The sequence below is a fragment of the Tenrec ecaudatus genome, chromosome 2 (genome assembly GCF_050624435.1).
Source record: "Tenrec ecaudatus isolate mTenEca1 chromosome 2, mTenEca1.hap1, whole genome shotgun sequence".
NCBI classification, from domain to species: domain Eukaryota; kingdom Metazoa; phylum Chordata; class Mammalia; order Afrosoricida; family Tenrecidae; genus Tenrec; species Tenrec ecaudatus.
In genome coordinates, this window is record NC_134531.1 from 57,718,040 (window position 1) to 57,744,449 (window position 26,410).

Sequence of the window (26,410 nt, forward strand, 5' to 3'; positions counted from 1 at the left end):
ACATTCTCACAACCCACCGGGCGTCCGACCCGGCCGCCCCCGCCACCCCCGTGTCCACCGAGCGCTCTATTTATGTTTCAGCCAGCGATTTGCATAGGCCCCGCCCCCGGCCCTAGGTTCCCCCAATCCGGACCCCGCCCTGGCCTCTACGTAAAGGAGGGGGCCCCACCTCTTGTGCCCCTACAAGGAGCGGCGGGCCCTAGATGGCAGCGTGGCGTCGCGGCGGCGTGTGCGTGTCGCGCTTCCTTGTGCCGTTTATAGGGTCCCGGCACTTCCGCTGTCGGGTTAGAAGCGGCGCGGTCATGGCGGAGCGTGGACAGCAGCCTCCTCCCGCAAAACGGCTCTGCTGCCGGCCGGGCGGCGGCGGCGGCGGCGGCGGGGGCAGCAGCGGCGGCGGCGGCGCGGGCGGCGGCTACAGCTCTGCCTGTCGTCCTGGCCAGCGAGCGGGTGGCACGGCGGCGGCGGTGGCGGCGTGCGGGGGCGGTGCGGTGCTGGGGCTGCTGCCGCCGGGCAAGACCCAAAGCCCCGAGTCGCTGCTGGACATCGCGGCGCGCAGGGTGGCGGAGAAGTGGCCGTTCCAGCGCGTGGAGGAGCGCTTCGAGCGCATCCCGGAGCCGGTGCAGCGCCGCATCGTCTACTGGTCCTTCCCCCGCAGCGAGCGGGAGATCTGCATGTACTCGTCCTTCAACACCGGCGGCGGCGCCGCGGGCGGCCCCGGCGACGACAGCGGCGGCACGGGCGGCGGTGCGGGCAGCGCGGGCGGCGGCGGCGGCGGCTCCTCGTCCTCGCCGGCCGCCACCTCGGCTGCCGCCGCCGCCGCCGCTGCCGCCGCGGGGGCCGGGGCCCCGTCGGTGGGGGCTGCTGGGGCGGCGGACGGCGGCGACGAGACGCGGCTGCCCTTCCGCCGGGGCATCTCGCTGTTGGAGAGCGGCTGCGTCGACAACGTCCTGCAAGTCGGTGAGTCACGGGGCAGCCGCAGGGTCGTCCGTCCGTGCGTCCGTCCGTGCGGTCAGTGCTAGGGGTCGGGCGCTGGGCTCTTCCCAGGTCCCTCCCCCAACCGGGCGCGTGCCCAGCACCCCCTCCGTGCCCCCTCCCTGGCCGGGCAGCTCTCTGGAGCGGAGCGCCCACTTCCTCCCCGCCGCTCCCCGCCCCCTGTCTCCCCGGACGGGCCAGCGCGAGTGGGAAATGAATCAGCAGGACGCGCCCCGCCTCGGGGTCTGCGGGGTGGGTGTCGGGCGCCCGGAGCTTGCTCCGCTGCCCGCTCTCCTGGGGCTTAGGCATCGCGGAGGGCTGCTCTTTTTTGGGGGGGGGGTAGGATGTGGACAAAGGCGCGGGGGTACGGCCGGGCCCGGCGGAGGGTGTGAGTGTGGCGGGGCCGTGCGGGGCGGGGGAGGGGGCGCGGGCCACACAGACAATGCCGGCCGGGGCCGGCTGCGCTCCGCGCTCTTCCCGTCCCCGTGCGTCGCTCACTTCTCTTTCTCTGCCCCTCACCTCTCTGCGCCCCCCGCGAGCCGAGGGAAGGGTCGTGCATTTCATTGCCACCGGGCAGCCCTTCTCGGGCTGCACGAGGGAGCCGGCCGCAGGGCTCCGGGGTCCTTTCGGTGGCTGGCCCCCGCTGGCTCTACTGGCCGCTCCGGGATTTAAAGGTCTCTACCCCTGCGCTTCCACCCGCGCCTGTCTCTCGGGCTCCGGGGCGCACCTAGCCCTTGAGGGACCTCTGCTGCTGAGGACACCACAGAATGGAAGGGCGCGAGCCCAGGAAGAAGCCGCTCGCTTGTGCGTCCCTTCTCTGTGGCGCGCTGGCACCAGACGGCCCCTCCGCGGGCCGAGCCGGAGCCTAGGTGGTGGCTCGGGCTGCCTCTGTTTTGTTTGCCATGGGCGGTGAGGAGGTCCTTATCCTCCCTGCGAGCCGCGGGCAGCTGTCGACCGAGCTCTCCCTGGAAGCCCGTGGCTGCGGAGCCCGAGGCGGCGAGGAGCTGGTATCCCAGCGGCTCCCAGGTCCCTCCCAGCGGCCCCTGGGCAGCCGGACGCGACCCAGCACTTTGTTCTCATTTTCATGTTTATTTGTGCCCCTTTCAGTTTTCTGTCACCCTCCGAAAAGGGGAAACCAGACAAAAGAGTCTCTATTTCTTTTGAGGGCTTGCAAAGTAGGAGATATTTGACAAAGGCAAGAGAAGGACTTGTGATTTAAAGCTGCACAGCCCTTCTTTCTCGACAGACCCTGAGAGCTTGCTCAAATACTGGGTTTAAAGCCCCCCCCCCCCCAATCTATCTGTCTACGTATATAGTTAGTCTGTTCCAGTATCTTTCAGTCATAGGCAGGGGTGTCTGTGAGCTGCATTGAAAAGAACAATGCTATAGTGAGAGAGACACCTCTTTCCCCCTATTTTTCGCTTGACTGTAAAAGGCGTATTTTCGACCCCCTCCCATCTTACTGCCTGCTTTGAATTGTACTGGTTAACTGGGGACCCAATGAATGGGGATCGATTTGGAAACATCTCTGTTTCTTTGATTTTAACTTAATCTTTTCTTTCTTTCTTCCCTCAGTTCCTTTTATCTTTCTCTTTGGAAGTGGGGTGGGAGCGTGGAGAGGGGCCCCAGGAGAGAATTAAGATTTGTTTTAATCCTGCCTGGTTAATTTGAATTCTAATGCAATCCACAAACGTTGAATTTCTGCCTGGTCATTTATTTTCCAGTTGCCTTCTCGAGGTGCAGACCCTTCCCTCCCTTGGGTTTCCACTTTTGAGGCTCCCTGTCCACTCCCACCTCCGTTTAAATCTAACATTTTCGGCCCCCCCTCCCCGAGTTTCCTGTCGGGTTGAAATGGCTTGAAGCACATCTATGGTTTCCCAGTGTAGCACACTAGAGTATGGCTTGACTGGCAGTGTTTTCTCTTTTCTTTTCTTTTTTCCCCTTTTCCCTTTCGCTGTGCTTGACTCTGCTTGCAAGCGATGAGGAATGACAGGAGAGCACATAGGGAGGGTTTCTTGGCTGATTGCATTTAAGCTAGGAATTCACTGTGAAAATAAAGCCAAGGGGCGATAAATAAAAGATGCAATCTTCTCTGGGAGACAGACACACAGCGTGGGCTTTGCCTGCTTTCATCAGTGGAAGAGGCCTGGGTGAGTAGTTGTAAAAGAACATAGTAACTTTTTGTATAGGCCCCCAAAGGGGCAGGAGGCCACTGAATGGAGTTGGCAGTGGTTGGCGTGAAGTGGCACGATGCTTTTCATATCGTTGTGCAGCGAGGACCACCACTTCTGAAGCACTGACATGCGTGCTGAACAAGTGGTGCCCAAATTGTGGAAAATATTCTCCCACCCCCTCCCCCACCCCCCTTCTGACTCCTGCCAATTTCCTTAACTTCCAAGTTGTATTACTTGTTGTGCCAGTCAGCTTAGAGAAGGAAGGCTATTAAATGCCTGGCAGCTGGCACTGGGAGATAGGAAACTTATGACCAGAATTTTTGTTTTTTCCTTCCCGGATGAGGAATGGAGAGGAGGGGACTAGATGAACCATCTAATTTAGTTTTAAGTGCTGGTTAGAATTGGCATACTAATTCAAGAGGCTCATTTGATTATTTTCTGATTTGAGGTCGTAATCTCAGTGGTTCAGGACATGTAATGGAAAAGAACTGAATATTGTGCTGAACGCACCAGGGCAGTTTTCTGATGCTGCAAAATCGTGAGCTTGTTTATACAGGAAGTATTCCTTGACTTTTGTAGTTGTGACTAAATTGTAACTACAACAGGGAAATTGTTGGACTTTGTTTCATATGTACATTGCTGAACATCATTTAAGGACTGAATGGTGGGGACATGCCCAAACTTAAATTTACTCCACAATTGTTGTTTTTACCACCCCCCCCCCCTACTTTTGAAGATGAGTAGTCCTTGGGCCCAGTAGTTGTAAGCAGTGTTTAATTGGAGCAGAGCTGTTCAGATTATGGAAACTTTTTAGGGAAAGTGTAGTTGGCTTATTAAAAAAAAAAAGGAAAAAGTGATACTGGAAGGAAGCTATCTTTGAAGATGTTTGCATATAAAGATAATCAGGATCAATTAAGTAATGGTTGGAAGTCACAACTGGGCACACCCGGGAAGAGGTTCCTTCATATTGCACGACCCTCCAGTGAAAACAGCAAAGACAGACACTTTGGTTGCATAAGGATGTGTGTAGCCAAAATCATCTTAAACCATGCCAGCAGCGAACTCTCCACCAAGTAATGTTTGCAAAATGTTGACCGAAGAAGGCATGTTTTCATGAATAACCCAGTAAAAAAATGGGCAACACATCTGGCAGAAAAAGCGATTCAAGTGGTTAATAAGCATAAAGAGGTCTTTACTTTTACATGAAGAGATGCAAGTAAAAAGGAGATGCTGTTTTTATTTAGCACATGGGCAGAGACTAAAAAGGATGGATAAATAAGACCCAGGATGGGTCGAGGAAGTGGGAGAAGTGGGTGCCTTCTTTCCCGCTCCTTGGGCACACAGCCTTGCTATGTCATTTCTAGGAATTCAGGCTGTAGGCATATTGCAGGCAACGCAGAGATGTTCTCTGTGCAGTGAAATTCATTACAGCATGGTGTGAAATACCTAGGTTAGAGACACACAACTTGTAGTTGTGTAAAGCCTATTACAATAAATGTGCGGTGCCGTACAACAGGCACCACTTTGAGGTGTGCATCACAACATTTTTATTGTTGCCCTTACAGTATTGTTATGGTAAAAACACTGAAATAAGTTTTCGTGTATTTGGAAGAGTTTCTTTAATGCTTTTCAATACATGGAAAGGTACTCACTACCATTGAGTAGATTTTAACTCAGATTGCTCGGAGCAATGCTATAGGATATAGTAGAACTGCCTTATAGGATTTCTGAGACTGTAAATCTTTAAGAGAGCCTTGTCTATCTTTTTCCCGGCAGACAGATGGTGGGTTCTAAGTGTGGACCTTGCAGATAGTAGCCCATCTCGTAACAACTAGTTAGACCACCGGAGCTCCTAGGAAGGCCTATTCTGTACTATGAACTAAGACAAGTATTTGACTGACAGTACTTCACTGTTCTGTTTTAGGTAAAAATTTGTAGCTTAGACTTGGGAATAGAATTCATTTGCAACCAAAGACTTAAAAATGAATCAGTCTAAACGTTTTTAATCAGGTGGATTAAACATAGGATTCCACTCGGTGGAATACTATGCAACCTTGAAAAATGATTTTTATATACTGATCAGAAAAGGAGAGCCCTGATGGTATGTAGTGAGTATGTGATTATGGGTTGGGCTGAGATCCGCAAGGTCAGAGGTTAGAAACCACTAGGTTCTCCACAGGAGAAAGGTGGGGCTGCCAGCTCCTGTAAAGAGTCAGTCTCAGAAATCCACAGGCACAGTTCTACCCTGTCCTATGGGGTCCCCGTGAACCAAAATTGACTCGATGGCAGTGAGTTTGCTTGACAAGGAAAGATAACCATACTATTTCCTTTAAAAACAAACCAAGAACTGCTCACATAATCTGTGATTTGCCTTGCAAGCAAAACCAAACAAACCCATTCACTTATATATAGATAACATGGGAGCAGTCCCTGGTGATGCTTTTGGGTAAGCATTGGACTGCTGACTCCAAAGTCAGTGGTCCAAACTCACCAGCTACTCTGCTGGAGAAAGGTAAGGCCAATCTGCTCCTTTAAAGATTTACAGCCCTCTGTAAGGTCGCCATGAGTTAGACTCTACTCTATGGCACTGGGGTTATAGATGACATAGACCTGTGTGGAGGCTGGACAGACAACATGAGTGGTTATCTTCGGAGAGGGAGAGGAGCCCAGGCGGCACTTTGGCTAAGGGCTTGCCTGATAATCAGAGGGTGGCAGTTTGAATCCTCTAGTCACACTGAGGGGGTCAGAGCTGGCACTTGGCCTCAGGGAAGATTGATTGTCTTGGGAACCCTGTAGGGGCGGTTCTTCTCTGTCTTACAGGGTCTGGGAAGTGGAAAGAATTTTACCTTCACCTTACGCCAAACAGTGTGGTTGGATTTTTCTTAAAACTGGAAGCATATACGTCAGAATAAAACATCTTGGGAAAATTGTTCTTGTATCTTTTCTTTATTGTTATTTAGGAGTGTGTCATGAGGGGTGCCTCTCTTCTTCTTGAATGCTTGGTCTACATTTAAAAAATTTGAGTGTTTCTTTACTTTTAACTATGTCGTTGTTGAAAGAAGGCAATGTCTTAGCATTACTTAGGGTTGTGTTTTGTATGTGAAGGAAGTTTTAAAAGAAAGTGCTTTTCTGTTACCTACTTTTGGAAGAAAATGGTTTTGCCAAGGATCTGATGAATGCTGCCATCAGAAGCCGTTAGTGAGGGGGAGGGACACGCTAGCTCCAGCTGAGGGTGCCACAGATCCTGGCGCCGTTTATTCGGTTGTTCAGGAGGTTGCCCGGGTTGGCGCTGGCTCGGCAGCACCGACAACAATGTCCTTAAGGTCTCCTCAGATTCAGAAAGTAAAACTATGTTGTTGTTTGTTTTATTTTTTAGGGGGTGGCAAGGTAGTAAGAAATGGCATCATTGTTAAAATTAAATTGAATAAAAATTTTTAGTGAGAATGTTTATTGGGCTTTACAGTTTTTTGAGTTCCTTTACAGCCTGGAAATTTCTAAATAACATGTGATTCTAAATGCACTTTTAGAACTGGCATGAGTTTTTTTTTTTGGGGGGGGTTGTGATAGTATATTTCATAGAACGTACTTTGAGGATTAAAATAATAACAATATAGAATCAATTCATATCCTACACATTTCCTGCCTTTTGATTACTGAAAACCCACACAATGAATTCTGAAACCAGTCTCATACAAAATTTTATTATATTCTTTTTACATGAATTGGTTAATTGTTTATAATTGATTTTTAAAAGTATTTGAGCACCTTTTATGTGGTCAGCATTATTCTGAGTTAAATTTTCAATTTTATGTTGAGATCTTGGCATTTGTTGTAATTCTTAGTTCTCAGAAAGATTGTGTGGGCCCAGTGAAGAGATGAGATCTCGGTGTTGAGAGAACAGAATAAGTTTTGCATCTGAAAGATTTTACCAATATTGGAAGGTGGAATTACACATTGAGCAAAGGTCTCTTGCCACAGTATTGTTTTCCGAAGCACGCACACCTTCAGATGAAAGAGGAAAATGCATTTCAACCACTGTGCTCTCGGTTTCACCCTTTTTGCAGATGTGAGACTTGGATGTGTTTTCTACAAAATCAGGGTGCCTGTGGAACATGTCCTTTAACAGAAGAATTACAGCTACTAATTGAACAATTCTTTGTTGTTTTTAGTATGTTCGGGGAGACTTAAAAACATGTTTACCCTGGGCCTTCTTGTTTTTCACAATGGCCAATCAATGGGTGTCTCAATTCTACCGCAGGACCGGACAAAATGTTTTTGCTGGAAAAGTGTAGACCAGCATACCTTGTCTGCTCACTTCCATAGTAAGGGCTCAGTTAAAAGGGTGAGATTTCAGGGACAGGATGGCAGAAGAGGAACAACTGACATTTTTTTTTTTTTAAAGCTGTCCCTTTAAAAAAAAACAAAAACCGAAACGATTGAATTTTTATTGTTTTCACAAGCCTATCTGCTTTACATTTTAAACTAAATCAGTCTTATTCAGTGAGGCAAATTGAATTTTGTACCTTTATTTTAAGAAGCATATTTAACATATATTTGATAAAGCAGACTCATTTAAGGTTATAAATTTTATAGCTTTAAACTCGAACAGTTCCGAACAGTTAGTTGCTCACCTTCAGCTGTTGTATTTAAGAGGACAAATATTCCAGAAAACATTGAAAGTAAGCATAGGTGTCTAGAAACACAGATGGCCATAGGCAAATGCTTTTAAAATGGTAACAAGCTACATGAAACCCACAAATCCACGCTAGTTATCTTTTCCAATTCCTATGTGATAACTTTGAAAATGAAACAAACCCAGTTCCATTTTCTTGGTCTATGAGTTTTTTGGGCATATGAAATGTTTGGGGACTATAAATTTAAAAAAAAGAATGCTCTCTTTTAATTGTTGGGAAGGCTCTTAATCCTTATGAGAAATCAATATCAAATGATAATTTGTGGAAGCGTGTTACATTCTTGGCCCATGAAAAGAAGAATTCATAATCTAAAAATTCTTAAAAAATGTGTTGGTTAGATTTGTTTTTCTAATAGCAACAAAACACTAGCATTTTTTCAGTTTTTCCTTTCAGTACCATGATTTGTTAAGAAAATGCTTTGTACATGGTTTTCAGTTCTTTAAAAATAGGATGCTTCCTTATTTTTTTTTAAAATTTCTGGTAAAAGTAGCTAAAAGCAGGCTCTGGTGAGGACAGAGTGTGAAATCTGCTTTACAATTTGACTTTATTTAATGTCTTTATGGTTGGTGTCCAGCTGATAGTAAGTGAACTTTGTTGCTAAGGGGCATGCTAATGCTTTGTATGTGTGGAATTCTTAAATGATTAGTAGCTTCTTGTGTGTCGGTATATCTTCGTACGATTTAGACAAATTTGGTGTCCACAGCAAACAGGAAAGAACCAGAAGAAAAATGAACTCAGCTGTCATCCTGAGTACTGCTATGACAAGGCCTTCTAGACACCACAGTGTACATATGGATTTCTTCTGAGTCGAAATTAAAATTCAGAAAACTTACTGAACTTTAAAGCTACTGCTAACTAATATAAAACTGTATCATGACAGTGTGAGTGTATGTGAATGTACAGGCACACTCGTGATAATTTACTGAAAATTGTACTTGATTATGCAGAACAGCAAAGGCTAATAGCCAATGAGAAGCTTACCTGCTCTAAATTTAGTCTGTGGAATCTTGTCCAGTAGTCTGTTCAGAAATGTTTGTGCAAACACCTCCATTCCCCCCTGGAGGCCCCCTCTCCTCCATCACCAGGAAGTATAGAATACTAAAGCTACCCTATACCTGTCCATATTTCTTTCCCTTCATTGATGTTGCTTCAGATTATAGCCTTTCTTGTCCTTCTGTTTGATTTAGGGGTGGCTTCTGCAGAAACCGAACATGATTTGCAGTGGAACTTGTAATAATACTAGAACATTTACCTACTACCGCTACCAGTAACAGTTCCTAACACTTTCACTCACTTAGCCTTATGCTCTGCTAATGTGCTCTGCATTTCTTAACAGCCCTCTGAAATTCTGAAAGAGGGATGGATACCTTGCTGGTTAGAGTTAATCATGGTATATGCACAGGTATTTTATCAAAGTATATGTGAAGAATTATACTTCACTTTAAGGTCCTTTTAAATGTTACTATTCAAGGTACGTCCAGCCTGCTGGTAAAGAAGTTAACGTCTTTGAAGAGAGACCGTTTTACTCTGCAATTGCTCTGCACTGTTTATTTGTTGCCGTCTAGTCAATTCCGACTCATGGAAGACCACAAATGTTAATTGGAAGGACGCAGTACAACTTGTCAGTAAATTTAAACTCTTACCAAACTGGGTAAGCTGATCACATAAATTGGAAGCTCATTTAGTGAATTAATGTGCTTAAAATTCAGGTGACTCACTGCCTGGCCCGGCCTTATTTAACAGTCTGTTTACTTAAAGCACTTTTCATTGTTAATTGGTGTCAGATGTCTAACGTTAGGTTGTATTATAAAGAAAATATGCACAAGAAGGCAGTATCTAGACTAAGTTCACAGAAGCAAGTTTTCGATTTTCCTTTTTAACTACATCATATAATTGTTTAGAATTCTCTGTGCCAAGTGTGCTCTGGTGGCACTGTGAACTAGGGTCAGTGGTTCAAACCCTCTGGCTACTCCTCAGGGGAAAGATTCAAGATAGAAAGACTTACAACCTTGAAAACTCTATCGGCTTATGAGTCAGAAAGGACTCTATAGTAGTATTTTTATGATTAAAATTATTCATTGAGCTTTAATGCATATATCATTCTGTTGGTTTTTTTTATGTGGTGCATGGTACTTTTTACATGCTTGCCAACCAGCATCTAGAACCTTTATAAGCAAAACATGTTGTGGTGATGTGTTGCAGAGTGGATTCTGACTCATGGAGAATCCTGTATTACAGAGGAGAACTTCCCCAGGGTCAACAGGCCACACTTCCCACAGGAAACACAACTCTTCTGGAGAACAGATCTTGGCCCTTTTGGAGCTGCTAGTGAGGCCACCAACCTTGTAGCGTGTACTCAGCATGAAGTGTAAGCCAAAAACCCAAGCCATTGCCATTAAGTCAGTCCAAGCTTTAGCTACCATAGATAGCACGATGGAACCGGCCCTTAGGGTTTCTGAGATCGTACTCTCCACCAAAGGAGACTGCCCCATCTTTCCCGAGGAGCAGCTGAGCGTATGCTTAGCGGCCGCATGTTTTAACCACTGCACCAGCTTGACTCCTTACACGTGGTATGAAAAGCCAAAACCCATTGCCACTGAGTGGACTCTGACTGAGGCGAGGAGGAGGGTGTAAAAGCAAGCGTAAGGACAGCATCTTCCCATGGAACGACTGGGGAGTTTGAACTTCATCTTTACAGTGGACCACTTCATCCCTGGGGCATCAGCACTGCCAGGTGAAGTGCCTTGCCTTGGAGTCAAGCCTGGCTCCTGGAGCAACTTGACAGCGTGTAGTAGAAAGAACCCTCCCACAGGCTCTCCAAAGGCTCTGCCTGTTAGAGGAAAAGCCTGCCGCACCTTTTTCCGGGGGACCTGCTGCGGGGTTTGACTCAGTGGCCACAGTACCCTCAGGGCACAGGCACCTGTAGTGCAGCTCTGAAGAACTTCCCAAGGGTTCCCAGGGCCCATTGGGAGGGTCCGGGAGAGGCTGCAAAAGCAGGTGCCTGGATGATGGCCTATAGTACAAACGTATTGAATTGCCAGGTTTGGAAAGGGAGGTGGCTGTTGGGGGACCACTAAGTAATTAAAAAAAATTTTTCTGAAAAGGCAGTAGAGCAAATAAGTGTGGGCACTTGTGGCCGCCGCCTCTTCCAGCGTTGCAATCGGCGTTTCGTGGGCGAGGCCCTGGGGCCGAGCTCTGTGGCACTCGCCCTTCCGTGATTCTGCTGGCGCGTTTGCACTGCCAGCACGGTATCGGTTCTGCAAAGAAGCTGGTCTTGGTTTACACAAATACTTGCTGTAAAACGCTCACTCCCAAACACTAAACTAGTGTAATCCGTTGGTTGTGAGCAAATTACTTGGAAGCTCTTTCTCAAAAAACGTGTAATCCTCGTCAAGCTTTCACGATGTGGATGTCATCGCACATCCCTGCCTTCCGGCTCTCCTCGGGGATCTCCTGCAGCGCAGGCAGCGCGCAGTCCGACCAAGATCTTGGTGATGCTCGCGTCTAGACGGAGGTAAAGGCCAGCACGGACGTGGCTAGTGACTGCAGTCAGGTTAGACTCAGAATCAGGAGGTGGGAGGCTCTGAGCTGCCCCTCAGGAGTCTTTTCTTTCTTGCCGCCCCTGTCGCTCCTCTCCCTGTGTGCTTGGCCGGGGCCCTGGGGTGGGGAGCTGGGGAGACGAACCCCAAAGTGCAAGAAGTCTGAAGAGGTGGGGAATAGCAACCAAGGGAATGTATCCCACTCCTTTTCCTTCCTAGCCAGTTGTCAGCCCCCTCCCCAGCCCCTCCATCTGGGCCAGTAGGCGGGGGTCCCAGGACCTGTGCTCCAGCTGCTGCGGAGCTTCTATTTTCAGCCCACGCTGCATCAGCCTGGCACCAGGCCATGATGGCGCACGGCCAGCACGTTCGGGGACTGCTGGCCGATGTCAGAAACCTAACTTTTCAGTTACGAAACTCAACTAATTTTCAGACATTCTGTCCTGCCTGTGTTAAACTTACCTGCACTTAAAAAAATGGTACATATATTGTGTGCACGTTTATTTTAAAGACACGAATGCTTTTTAATAGTAGTAATCACAAATACTGTATATACTCGTGGATAAGCCGCATTTTTGATGCATTTTTTGTGGTAAAATTTGGTGCCTTGGCTGATACTTGGGTCGGCTTATACACGAGTATATATGGTAATGAATCTTGAACCGTGTAGCAGGTAGTTTACATATGTGAGTTAAGAGAAGAATTTGAGGATTGCCTTATTGAGTCAAAGGAGCCCTGGTAGCATAATATGTTACAAGTTGGGGTGCTAACTGAAAGGTCAGCAGTTCAAAACCATCAGTTGCTCCTTTGGAGAAACATGGAGGCTTTCTGATTTCATAATGTTTTTACAGCCTTGGGCACCCAGAGGAGGGTCAGTTCGATTCTGTCCTCTAGAATCGGAATTGACTTCATGGTAGAGTGTGAGTTTGGCCACGTCAGACTTTGATCCAGCTCTGTCCCTATGGCTTTGTGGTGCCACCCAGAGGTACGGCATTTGCCTGATTTATTCACATGCCTCCATAGTTTCGTTTTTACAATTCTGTGAAATGGTTCATAGAATTATTGATGCCATCAGACGGTTTTTTTTCTAAAACGTGTATTTTTTTTCTTCCTGATAGTTACTGATGTTCTTTTTGCTAACACACATTTGTGTGTATTTAGCTTTGGTCAATGCTATAGTAATATGTTTCACAAATTAAAAAAAAAACCCAAACCCTGATAGTTCATTCTAGTAGGAAGCAGTTTAGTTTTGGTTAAATTATCAATATTTGAGTCTAAAATCTATCGATACTAGTGTCATTATTTTTCATATTATATTTTCCAAATGCAGCTTTTTAAGCTCTTTAATGGATGTGTGACTTTAAGAACTTACATGATGACCATTTACAGTCAAAATGAATCTATGCTACCTTCTGCAAAGAAGTAAAAGAATGTCACAGTGTGACTTGGATCCTTGGAAGGGACCTTGTGAAGAGAACGGTGAATCATCTATCTCTGTACTCCGGTGGGATTGAGACTGCATGCATTTGGGATGGTTTGCAGGGTGCCCTGAACTGTACTGGGGACCTGAATAGAAAGAGAGATGAGGACTTGGTTATCAGCTGAGCTGCACACTGCTGTAATGTTGGATGGGATGATGTGTTGATCTGTTAATTGGCCAAAATAACTAGAAATAGAATCAAATTGATTTCCCCCCTTTACTTTGTCGTTAAGTTAGTTATTGGACAAATTTTTCTCACTTCACATATTTCAAATAAGAAAATGTAGTGCAAGGTGAATTGCTGGACTGATTTACAGAAGGTTGATGCTGTAGAGTTTATTTAAATTACTACATCTTTGAACACGTGATGCTTATAATGTGGATACTTACCCAAGAGGGTTTTGTTTCTTGTATTTAGGGTGAAAAGAAAACTTTTATTAAGAAATACAATTGGAATATGTTGGAATAAAATTATCAAGTCTGTTCAATTTATATCACACTCATTAGAGGTTTTGGTTACCAAAATTAGTTGCTGCCACCTTGATTCCAACTCATTGTGATCTTATAATTTTCACTAGAACTGGGCAAGCATGAGCTTTTTCAGCGGCTGTTTTCCAGAAGTAAATAGCCAGGCCTTTTTTCTGAAGTCCTTCTTGGTGGACTCAAACACCAACCTTCCACTTAGTAGCAGAGAGTACTGCTCTTGCCAACCAAGTCTTCCCAAAGCAGGTTGGAGCTAGAACTAGGGAACTTTTTATGTATATCCATAAGGGTGCTTGAAAAAAGTTTGTGGGAAAATTGAATGAATAGATGATGTAATTTTGCCACAAACTTTTTGAAGGCCCTTGACAATTGGCAGGAAGGGAGGAAGGGAGGGAGAGAGAGTGGGGGAAGAGTAGAGAGAGAAGTGTGTGTGTATGTGTGTGTGTGTGTGTGTGTGTGTGTAGTTAGGGTGGTGTCAGACATTCCATAGAACGATTTGTAGAACATGTAGGTAAGTGACTGTGTTGTGAACTTTTTAATGTAATTTAGATTTTATTTAGGTGAATGCCATCAGTTCTAACTTAACCAATCCTTACTAACAAACACAAACCCCACGCTCGTAGGACTTGTGCTGTTTAGAGTACTATCCAGAGTGTCTAAGTGATGCTTCTTACTGGAGCTTTGGAGATGGGTTTCTTTGCAATTTTTATGTTTCTCTCTCAGCAACAGGCTAAAAAGATATTTTGTCTAAGTCCCAAAACAGGAAATTCCAGAGGACTGGACAGTATTGCATTTTTGCTTTCAACTGGGACTACAGTAGGGAGGCAAGGGTTTTACAAACCCTCTTTATTCATTTTAGTAACTTTGGCTTGGATGTTTTCAAGTAGACAGCTTTTTGTTTTGTTTCAACCAAACAGATTTAAGTTTCAGCTGATATTTTCATGTTTTAAATTTTTTGTTTTGTTTTTAATTTTTTTAAAGAAATAAATCTCAGCTTACAATTTTACATGTACTAGTAAGTGGTAATATAAGAACCAGTAACTGAGTTAAAAATTCACTGTATGGGATTGTACATGTAGAAATTGTTGAAATGGTCTTTGCTTGAGCACATACTTCCACCAAAATAGAAAAAAACTCTGCATGAATTAGATATGAATCGTGTGCCCTCCCCTCCCCCCTTTTAATGCCGCTTCATCGACTAGAATCCCCAGACTAGCTGCCAGGGCTGCTCTCCCTGGCACACGGTGAGTGGCTTTGAACAGTTAGGGTGCAGTCCATGGCAGTGAGCTATTTCTGTTTTCTCACCAGTGAGCTTGGATTTTTTTCCCCAAAGCTTTGCTTTCTTTTGACTCTAGGGGATGATCCTTCCATGTCTTTTCTCCTTTGTTATGGTAAATATATGTCTGTTATGTATATACTACATATACATATAAAATACATACATTTCACACAAATATATATTTTTTATATATTTCCACACACATAAATCTTTACCCTTTTCAACTTTCTTTACATGTACAATTCAATGACAGGTTTATCATGCTGCTCAATCATTACCAATATTCCTTGGCAGATTTCCCTGTCACTCTTAACAGAAGTGCAGTGTCTCCTGATCATTGCGCACCCTTTCCCCATCCCCTCAAATCTCTCCCTCAAACTGCTGTAAACTTTGGTCTTTTTGTATACTCCAGGGACTTGTCTTTCAATTTCGATAAATCATGGACTTGTGAGTTCTTGTGCTTATCTATGAGATTTTTTGACCCACAGCATATGGTTTGCATTTTCTACATAGCATGTGTGTGCACAGGGCGTGTGAGGCGGGCTGTGAGGGGTGAGCTTGTGGGCTTGCGGAGAGAGGAGGAGTGCTAAGCTTAGAGAAACACAACATCCAAGTGGCTGCGTCCAGAAGTAGAAGGATCCTTTCCTCCTTAGCACTTCATCGACTGCTGAGTTAATTTTGGTAGGTAAAAACGTATTATTTTTTGGGTAAAAGCTTGCTTTTCACAGCTTGCTTTCCTCCTTTCAGAGATGGGGAACTTTGCATTTCAGGATGCGCTGTGGAGGGCCAGTCACCAGTGGTGGTCTGTAAGAGGGCAGTTCTAAAAATGACTTCCAAAGTCGCCATTTCCCTCTGACTTCTTCCCCGTTGGGGAACAGCGGATTTTCTCCATTTGGTTGGCCTACAGCTGATTTCCTCCTTGGTTGGCTTTTCATGAAACGCGGATCATTCCCTCTTAACTTTTTACCAGAAGGCCAGTTACTAAATCTAGACTACATTCTATGTCCGTGCCTTCTTGCTAGTGTTTAACGTGCCTAATAATAAAATCCGTAATAGCAGAGCCCACTTATTTACATCATCTGGTTTGTTTCTTTCCCAGACTGGGGCAGTCATTGTCTCCCCAGTGAAATCCTACCAGGAGGTGGTTGCTGGCCTCCTGTCCTCATGTTCTTTCCATACAGGGTTGTGGGATTTATCTGTAATGTGAAAACTGGAGAAAATGGGGAGCAGTTTCTTAGGAGGAATTGGAACGTCATATACTTTACAGGATTGCAGTTTGCTGAGTATCTTTGAAAGGGGAAGCAGCAGGCTGTCATCAGGCCAGCACTAAATATGGAGTGCTAATACATGCAAAAACGTTAGCTGTGCATGGTTATGGAGTCATTGGTCTGAATGTCACATTGTTGAGTGGATAGTGTCATTTTCATGTTTTTGGGCCAGAGTTGCAGTGCATTGAAATACTAAGTCTCATTTTGGAGGGAAAGCAGATTCTTGTGGATGAAAATAAAAGTGTAAATTTTAAATCCAGAGCTAAACCAAAAACCAAACCTATTGGTCATGAGTTGATCCCAACTCATGATGACTTGATGGGACACAGTTGAGCTGTCCCCTAGAGTTTCTAGGTTGTAAATCTTCGTGGAATCCGACTGCCATGTCATTCTCCCACAGATGGGCTGGTGGCGTTGAGCCACTTAGCTTTGGGTTAGTGGAGGGCGCTCTAACCACTCGGCAGTTATTCATAGTGCCGGCGAGGTCACTTGGATGAGTGATGGACCGAAGGTGTGTAAGAGTGCTTGTGAGTGTCTCTGTTTTATCTTCTCAATCACATTTCTGTAGTTTACTCTTAAGGTATTTTGAATAGAACCCCGGCACTAGATTTACTGAAGATAGATTTGGAATTGGATCTATTAGCGGGTGTCTGCAGATTTTGTGTAAGGTTTCTTTCTTTCCCCCTCCAAGGGGACTTACTCTTCAAACTTGTTAACTTGTTAATAGTAGTATTACCCAAAAGCTGTTTTGAAGGTAATAATTTCTTAGATGATTTCAACAACTAAATGTCATATTTTCATTCATATAGACTAATACTTTTGGGTTTTCCAAGAAAATGACTTTGAATTAATGATTTTTTTCTCTTTTATTAGAAAGGATAAATTAAAAAAATAAATGGATAGGATTTTAAATTTTCCTATATTTTGTCCCCAGATACCTTGAAAGTCAACATAACTTCAAAATAATTTCACAAGATCTTACACAAGGTAAAGATATTGGTTAATTAAAAACTGAAAAACAAAACAAAAAAAAACCAACCTGCAACTCCAGTGCCATGGAGTTATTTCTGAATCATGGCAACCCTATAGGACAGGGTAGAACTGCCCTGTGGGTTTCTGAGACTGCAGCTCTTTACAGGAGTTAGAAAGCTTCATCTTTCTCCCATGGAATGGCTGGTGGTTTTGAACTCCTGACCTTGAGGTTAGCTCCCCCATGTGTAAACATTGTGCCCCCAGGGCTAATTAATAGAATGGTTTATTCACCTTGCCTGCAAAATGTGAGGACTTTCTCTAGTAGAGTCTGCTTAAGACTCAGATTTGCATAAACTGAGATGCAGTTGGGTGCGGAAGAAGGAAGGATTAATTAGATACTGAGTGACCACATGTTCCCACTTGCCGAGACATTCTTCGCTAACGCCGGTTTTCTCGGCGTGGTCATGAAGCCACCTCCTTCTTCTAAGTGTTCCAGTTTGGATGGCAAAGTGTATGGCAACTGTCGCCATATGTCTGAATATTCAGGAAGGAAAGGACAATCACAAATCAGTTGAAATTAGTGTGTGTGTGTGTGTGTGTGTGTGTGTGTGTGGAGAGAGAGAGAGAGAGAGAGAGAGAGAGAGAGAGAGAGAGAGAGAGAGAGAGAGAAGGGAGGAGGGACAAGTTTGGGGTGAAAGAAGTCCAGTGTTTCTAATCTTCATCTGTGGGCTCTGTTCAGTCTCATCCAGATAAGAAATAGGAAAAAGCCTGATTTCGGTGTGAGTTCTTATTGAGACCAAAAGGAAGCAGTTAAGATTTTTAAGATCTCTGTGGGTTTGATACTCACACGATTGGCAGCTTATAGCTATATAGAGTTTCCTACCCACCCTTGATGTCACACTGGCTCGTATTCAGCAGTGCATTTCTAGGAGCCCACTTTCCCACTGTAAGTTGCTGCTCGTAGCATTGCTCCCTTAGGTACTTGCAGTTAGCCGCTCGGTGTGAACCGTTTGCTAATCAAATGGCCATGAGCTGGGCCTTGTCTTTCTACTTGAGCCCATCATTGGGTAGGCCACTTACTTCTGGCTCTGAACCTTCTGAAGTTCTTATTAAATGGGAATATTTATACTTGTCATCTCTACTCTAAAGCTACTAAAAAGACAGAATAGAAATACACGAAAATACCTAAACTCTAAATAGCTACACAAAGGGAGAATGTTGTTGTGGAGTCCTGTAGTTTTACTTACCATATATACTTGTGTATAAGCCCAGTTTTTCAGCACATATTAAATGCAGTTTTTGTGGTATCTCAGCTGATATTTGGGTCAGCTTATACTTGAGTATATATGACAATTTTCTCCATTATAATTTTCTTTTATTTTCCTATATATTCTAAATATTCTGTAATTATCATATGCTGACTTTGTTATTAGAGAAGGAAATCATTGTTTTAAAAAAGTCTGTCTATTATTAAATCATTAAGTTTGACAATCCATAGATTATCTGCTGCTGATGTTCTATTACAATTACAACATGATCTATTACAATTATAACATGATCTATTACAATTATAAATGCCTGATCTGGTACAACTAAGTATATGTTACTCAGCAAAGTGTGCCATGGTCTTAATGTCAGTATGAATAATTGTGAGCCTGAACAGTTATGTAATGCCCCTGCTTGACTCAGTTGACGTGCATGTCAAATGAGGACAATGTCTTGCCATTCTTATGCAGAGCTGGAAGACAAAGACGTTGAAGGTAAAGTATTAGGTACAGCTGTAGGATGGTTTTATGTGATGCCACTGGGGGCTACTATGAAAATGATGAACTTCAGGCTGGCTCATTTATTTTTAATTAACATTTATTTTACTATTTTGTATAAAGTAAATATTGAGTTTATAGAACTTCACAGTGTAAGAGAATATGGAGTTCAGGCATTTAAAATCTACTTAGTTTATATATGAATAGGGTCCGTGGACTTTGTTTCCCCTGACAAATCCCATTGAGAATGAGCATGGTGGTGGTAAAGCTGAGGTGATGAGCCCAGGGGCAGCCCCTGGATGTGCTTGATCAGGCAGGCTTTTTGTGCACGCAGAGCCAGTGGTTTGAAAAGAGTGGTGTGCAGTGCAGTACAGGGCGTATGCGCTGCTTACTAGCCATGTGATTGTTACTGAATCTTCTCATGACTCAGGTGGGTGAAATGGGTATAATCATGGTATCTACCTCATTAGATTGTTATAAAGATTAAAATGAAATACTTTATGTCTGTGGCCACACTACCCTGGACATAGCTGATCTCATCAGCGGAGCAGGGTAAGACTCGGTTAAATTAAACGTGTTTCTATGTGTGAAGCACGTAGAAGAGTGAAGGGCATAGGTTGATGTCAACGTTTGACAGAGAAAATGTAGAAGGCCAGCCCAGCTAGCTGATGATTCCACGGATCTCTAACAGAAGCTTGGTGGTAAGCATTCAACACCTGAATTGTACAGAGACATGAGCTCATGCTAGGTCTTCTTACCTGTGCCACAATCCTGTGGTTTTCTCGTTTTTTCAGATGAAGTAGCAGTTTTGAGGCATTCTGCTTTTATTACCCACATGCCTGAGCAGTCTCTTGAAGGATTTGCATTTTGATTTCCTTTACTCTCTCCTGAACTTCTGAGTGCCAGAAATAGTTGCTGGACCTAGTGAAAATGGTTATTTTGGAATTTTGGGGGTAATGTCCAAAGCAGTAAAAATTACTGGATCAATGAAACTAATATGCGTCATTTTGATAGGAACATCATTTGAATAAAAGCAGTTGCTGGAACTGATTCACTGGGCTCCGGCGAAGAAAGGACGTTTTGTCAAGTAGGCTCGGTGTCCCTTCCTCGTCACAGTATTGACTGGACCTGGGAAATGCCTGGGGACTTCGAGAGAAGCTTCCCAGACACAGATGATTGAGAATTAATGATGTCTTAAAAGTTCCACTTTTATTCTCTCTCTCTCTCTTAACTCTGATAGTTGATCACCTGTTTAGACTGGGAGAAAAATGTCCAACGAAAGTGAAATTCAACAAAAATGACCAGGTTAGCTGGGCAGGTTGAGACCATATGACCCCTGAGACGAGTGAACACCTGGAGATGCTCTTTACACCTGTGCCCAACTCCCCTGAGATAGCCTGTTAGCAAAATAGCAGAGTGGCATGTAACATATATTAGCTGCTAAGTACTGCACTCTGTGGAAAAAATCGTCTGTATGAAACTAGAAGGTCAACATTTTCTCTAAAGCAAAGATGACTAGGTGAAGGAGCAGAGAAACGAGAGTGTTTGAGATAGAACAGCCAGAGCACACAGAAGATGTTGATACATTATGGTAAAAGTGTGGAAATGATCAAATGGGAACCTGTTCTGAATTGACTGTGTCCCCCAAATATGTGTCAATTAGGCTGGGCTATGATTCTTAGTGCATGTAATCATCCTCATTTTGTGATCTGATATAGCTGTCCTATGTATTATAAGTCTTATTTATAAATCTCATGATGACAGTGCGGCAGGATTAGTGGCAGGGATACAATCTACAGGATTAGGTTGTGTTTGAATCAATTTCTTTTGAGAAACTACCTTTTTTTTTTTTTTTTTTTACCAATTGAAGGCTTGAGGGAAACCAAACATTTGCGTGATTTGCTTTATTGTGCGCAGTGCAGTGCATAATTTAATATGTATTCTAAATCATAGCCTTCAGTATTTCTACCAAGTGCCCTTTGTTTCCTTGAGGGTCAGGGATAGATGGACTGGACTGTAATGTTCACTTGTGAGTAATTGTTAACAGGGTTCATTGGTACTGCCACCCTTCTGGATATGAAACCCGTCAGAAAGAAGCAGGAGAGCGAATCTCACTACTAGCAGAATTGAAGAGCCCGGAGTGGAGCGTGCGCATCCTTTGGACCCTGAGATTCCCGAGCAGTTGGCTTCCTTGCTCCAGACCTCAGCTGTGACCCCAGAGGAGGTCAGCGGAGCAGCAGCCACACGGAAGCAGGAGCCAGTGTATGAGACACAGAGATGGAGTTCCCAGCTTACAGAGCAAGTAAAATTGCGCGCTTGGGGGCAGGAGGCTGGCTTGTGGGGTATGGTATCCCTGGGGCGCTGGATTGCAGACCCATGGAATTGGAGCTGGTGCTTTTGGGTTGAGGCTGATGGCTGAGTGGCATGCCCTCTAAGAGCTCTGTAGCATAGTATGAGTAGGGCAGAGTGAAGACCAGGCTGAGGTCCACAGAGAATGCTGCTTGCGATAACGGCAGAGAAGAACCAATCCTCACTGAGTAATTGTCTCCGGAGCATTTCCCCCCGGAATTGCAACCTGTTAACTTCCCTAAGAAGCCCCATGATCGTGAGTATGAGAATTCTGTGTGGCCATTGCAACAGAATTCGAGGACCTAGCCGAGGAGTACAGAAAGTGCCGTGCGAGGGTCGACTGGTGTCATAATTGATAGGAGGGCAGATGAGGTGTGGGGGTGGGGATGTCTGATGTCAGAGTCATAGACGCCGTAGGTGATGCTAATGTGGAAATCGTGGCATTGGGATCTCCTTCTCCCTTGTGCAGCGGGAGCAGGTGGGAGGTCAGATGCCACCCTTACGTCACACATCAGTTTTTTACAACTGGGAAACCCAGTATCAGTGTGACTTGTTTTCTTGCGAAAGCTGCTTTATTGTGGTGTTATCGAAGCGCATCCACAGTGTCTTCAATCTACTAAGCGTGGACTTAAAGTGTGCGTGAAAGTGTTAGCATCAGCGTGTACACTTTAGACTGGCATAGCTTAGTCCTGACAATCTCGATTGCAGCCAGGGTGGCATTGCCCTCACCCTTCCTGATTTGAACCTTCAGTAGTCTCTCTGCTCAGAGCGCTGAAGTCGTGCATGAGCTTGCAGGGCGACTCGCTCTCTGCTCAGTTTCCGCCCCGTCTTCCTAGTTGTCCTGCCATCTGCTTTTGAACAAAGTTTGTGTTTTTCCCTTCTCTTCCAGGAATGCTTTTTTTTGGGGGCGGGGGGGCTGGTTTCAAGTAATCTCTTGATGAAGTGCTTTTGTTGATTTATAATTAGAATTAGACTGTTCGCTCCATGAGGGCAAGAACTGCGTATATGTGTGCACATGCATGTATGTGTCCTTGGATCCATGGCTCCCAATACAACCCTCTACTCATGGCTTTCAATAAAATTTTGTCAAATAAATGGAGAAAGAGAGTGGTGTTTTATTTTGCACACATTTTTCTAGCTTTTCTTCAGTGGCCCCATCTCACTGAAACCCCTCGCCTACCACATGAAGACTGTTTCAGTTTGGGAAACACAGCTTTGTTTTGTGTTTGTGACAGGCCACTGGGCTACTCCCAGATACCCCATGGGCACATTTTCATTCGCCTCTGTAGTTAGGGGACCTGTGTGGAAGAGTCGGAGAAGCTGTGTGCTATCCTGTAAATACCGTATCAGAGTCAGTTATTAAGGTATGCGGGCTTATTGCTGGGAAAATCAGTTTGTCTTGTGGTCTCTGGGTAAAACTGAACAGCCCTTTGTTGGCAGTGTAAGGTGGTGAGAGACTGGCGTGCAGCTGGAGCAGGGCCTTGCGGTTTGCCCGGCCGTGTAGGCCAGCACCCTTCTCCTGGCTGCCCTGGGGGAGCACCGTGCTTGGTCACAGTGGGCTCACGCATGGGCTCACCGTGGACTGCCTGGAGTCAGTTTTACTTTCTGTCCATTCCTCGGCAGTTTTGCCTATACCGTGTTTCCTTATTCAGTCTTTCTTTTTTCTCCTATAGTAATCAAACTAAAAAGTAGCAAGCCAGGATAATGCAGAGAGAAAGCTAGGTAGGTACCTGCCACATGAAGTTTTTCTACCCTAATAAAGTAAGTTTGGAGAAGTTGAAACCTTTTTCAGTGTCTTTTTTTTGATGTGTGCTTGGGGGTGGGGGTGCAGGGAGAGATATCAACTTTACTACAGAATATGTATTAATTTACGATAGTGTATATTACGGTTCATAATGGCTTTTTCACTTGTTTGAGTACCATCTCTGTGTTTGTTGTATGTGCGCTCTTAATACCTTCGGATAGGACATATACCTTCTGTTCAAATGACTGAGGAAACGGAGACATGAGATACTAAACTGGTGGTTGTAGGATCACTGAGTCAGTCTGTAGCCGACGCAGCACCCAGTCGGATCCTACCACGGCACCACCTTTTCTCAGCATTGCCATGCAGAGGCCTCCTGGGCTGTGACACCACTCAAAACCAGCCCCCTCCCGGTGGACCGAGTTCTGTAACTTCTCAGTTAATTTGTACTGACTTTGTTTATTATTGCCTTTCTGCCTGATAGTAATGGGGATAATGGATGTGTGAGCCACACATAGTATCTCCTGACTTGGAAGCAATGCTGAATTTTATTTTGACTGCTGGACTTAAGGAAGTTTCCACCATTACCTATATTACATTCAGTGGTTTCACTTGAAGCAGCGACTCTGCTCTTTGATCAGTTCTGCTTTCTCTCTCATCAGTTCCTTGGTTGTAGGGCAGAGTGTGCAGGAGATGCCCTGGAGAGGAGGCATGTGCTAGAGGCTGTGTGAGGCAGCTGGTGTGCACACCACCCTGCCCTAGGAGGGCAACTGTGGGTGCTGCTGGGATGGGCTCATGCCCTTATTGATGGAGAGAGTTCAGCTGGTTGCTTCTGTGCTGTGGACATTCTCTTGGAAATGAGTTCCAAGTTACAACCAAAAGACCTGCCTAAATTCTTAGAGCAGTCCATTCTGTCCCTTGGTTCTTTAAAATGGGTTCTCTCTTTTAAGGCAATGACAGACCAGCTGTGACTTTCTGGACAACATACAGAGCCCTTCCCTCAGTCCCTCCTGTGTTCTACCCACAAGGAGCCCTGGAGGGGAGTGGTGGATTACATGTTGGGCTGCTAACCACAAGGTCAGCAGTTCAAAATCACCAGTCACTCCATGGGAGAACAATGAGGCTCTCTGCACTGTAAAGTATTAGTACCTAAAGGGACAGATCTGCACTATGAAAGGTCACTACAAGTTATAATCAACTGGATAGGAGTAGGTGTTTTTTGAGTATGTAACCATGATTCTATATATAATAGCATTTCTGATTATTCTTTTATCACTAGTCTGAAGTGCAAATACCATCTTTCAGTTGGTATTTTCCATAGTGGTTCAACTTTTATTTCTTAGTTGGGGTCTGTCTGTGGCAACTTATGAATTGGAATCTACTCTATGGCAGTGACATGTAGACTAGTCAAAGTTAACATCTTAGAACGTCTCTTTCACATCATAATTCTAGCATAGATTGAGGTGGATGTTTTGTTTTCACAAAGGTACCATGTGAAACATCCAACTATACTAAACAATTAGTGAAACACGGAGTAAGCTCAGCTTTTTATGACCAAGTTATGAGATGAATAATTACTCTCTAGAGCAGTGGTTCTCAACCTTTCTAATGCCGTGACATTTTAATACAGTTCCTTGTGTTGTGGTGGCCCCAACCATAAAATCATTTTCATTGCTACTTCATAACTGTAATTTTGCTACTGTTAGGAATCAGGGGATCCCTGTGAAAGGGTCGTTTGACCCCCAAGGGGGCTGTGACCCACAGGTTGAGAACTGCTCTTCTAGAGTGCGTGCTTCCAAATGAAATAACTGCTGCAGGTGTGATGTGACACCAGATGTATTTAAGCCCCAAAGGCATGTAAGTATCCCTCTGCTTGTGAACACACTCATGCTTATGGCCAGAGTTTTATGTGCACGAGGAAACTCACTTTCTGATGAGGGATGGGAACGGTCCACTTGATGCTAAGGTCTCAAGGTAGAGGTGGCGTGGTGTTTCAGGCCCCCTTTCAGTCCTGCATTTCTTTAGGACACCATTTAAATGCATACATCACAGGCTTCTAGAGTAAGCTCGTCTCCTACTTTGGATTTCAAGTAGTAACTGTGGAGCGTTCTCTCGAAGCACCATGCTTAAGATTTATAAGTCACCTCTGTACTTTGACGTTTTATGTCCCCTATTGGACTCGATTTTAATAACCAGCTGTGTTCATTAAAGGCACTGAGTTGCAATTTGACTTCCTACTGAAAATAAAAATTTCTGCCATAAACTCAAATTTAAAATTTTGTACGTTGGCTATCTGATCTGATCCTATGAATCATGAAGAACTAAAGGTAGTAACTCAAAGTTGATGTGTCCATTCTACTTAAAATTCAGCATAACACTAAAATTTGAGTTGCATTTTAAAATGTGACTGATGTTTCTGTCTCTCACTATTTTACCAACTGCTCTAAATGAGCTAACTGCTGCCATCGAATAGTGTCAGAATGATCAGGTTACATCAGTTTCCCCTGTCAGAGGACCAGACTTCAGCTGGGGATTACACTTTGTAGTTATGATTTAGCTCCTGGTTCACAAGCCCAGGAGATGAGAATTCCTTAGCCTGGGGACCAGTAGAGAGGCCTAGAGTGGCTGCTAGGACTTCCCTTGGGTGAGACAAAGGGGAGTTGTGATACTACCTGGCTTTGGGACTCAGAGCGACATAGCTGTGATAAGCTTACCTGTTTACGATGTGTGATTCTCATGGGAGGTTTTTGTTTTTTTTTTGAAACAGTACTAGATGGCAGGCAGCAAAATGTTAACTAAGAGTATGTGAACAGTACATACTTTTAAACTTTTTAAATTCCTAAATATCAGTCAAAAGTGATGCAATCACTATGCTGAATATCAACAATAATGAGACTGGCGAATTTCAGCTTCTCTATGTTCTGCTGTCGAAAACTAGGAACCAGTGGTTGCCTAGGGCTCACAATTCAGCTAGCCTCTGTTGAGATGTACTGTAAGGGTAAAACAAGATTTTGAAGACTTAGTATAAAAGGAAGAATGAAAAAAGGTCATTACTCTTTTTAGAATATTGAGTATACATTGAAATGATATCATTTTGAATAATGCTGGATTAATTTCACCTGTTTTTTCTTTCTCCTTTTAAAAGGTTATTACTGTTGAATTATTAAAATTATTTTACATTAATTCCACCTGTTCTTAATTAAAACCGTTTAACCTACTTCAATGTAGTGACTGGAAAATCCAAAACTATAGATGCGGCTCTCCTCACTTTTCTGTAGACCCTGCTGTCTTCGACTGGGGGCCTGGTTTAGTTAGTAAGATTTTTCCATGTGTGTTTCTACAATGAGTTATGATTAAATTACATAGCTATCAACTTTAGAACAGGCCCAGGACTGGTACATCAACAGCCGTCACTCTTTATAGTGATTCTGAACCCTTGGCTCCAGGGCACAGTGTTCTTGCTTGTCTTTGAAACTGTTTCATTTCTAAGGTGAAGGACCCCGACCATCTGCCAACTGATTCTTAGATTAGAGGCCTCATTGACCAAGTCAATCTTCTTTCTAGTAATTTAAGAGCCTAACTTAATTTTTAAAAAAAAATTCAATGGCTTAGTTATGATTTTTTAAATTGAGATTTTGTTTTCAGTTAAGGTATACAATGAATGCTAAAAACGTCTTATTTTCATTTTCAGAATGT

The 26,410-nt window shown here is 44.3% G+C and overlaps 1 protein-coding gene across 1 annotated transcript in view; it reads left to right on the forward strand.

Moving 5' to 3' along the window:
- Nucleotides 1-302: 302 nt before the first annotated feature.
- The window catches only part of ZSWIM6 (zinc finger SWIM-type containing 6), a 225,961-nt gene continuing 199,853 nt past the window's right edge, over nucleotides 303-26,410 (forward strand). The window contains exon 1 of the mRNA XM_075541070.1: nucleotides 303-957. Within this exon, the coding sequence (XP_075397185.1) occupies nucleotides 303-957 (655 nt within the window). The remainder of the gene's footprint in view (nucleotides 958-26,410) is intronic.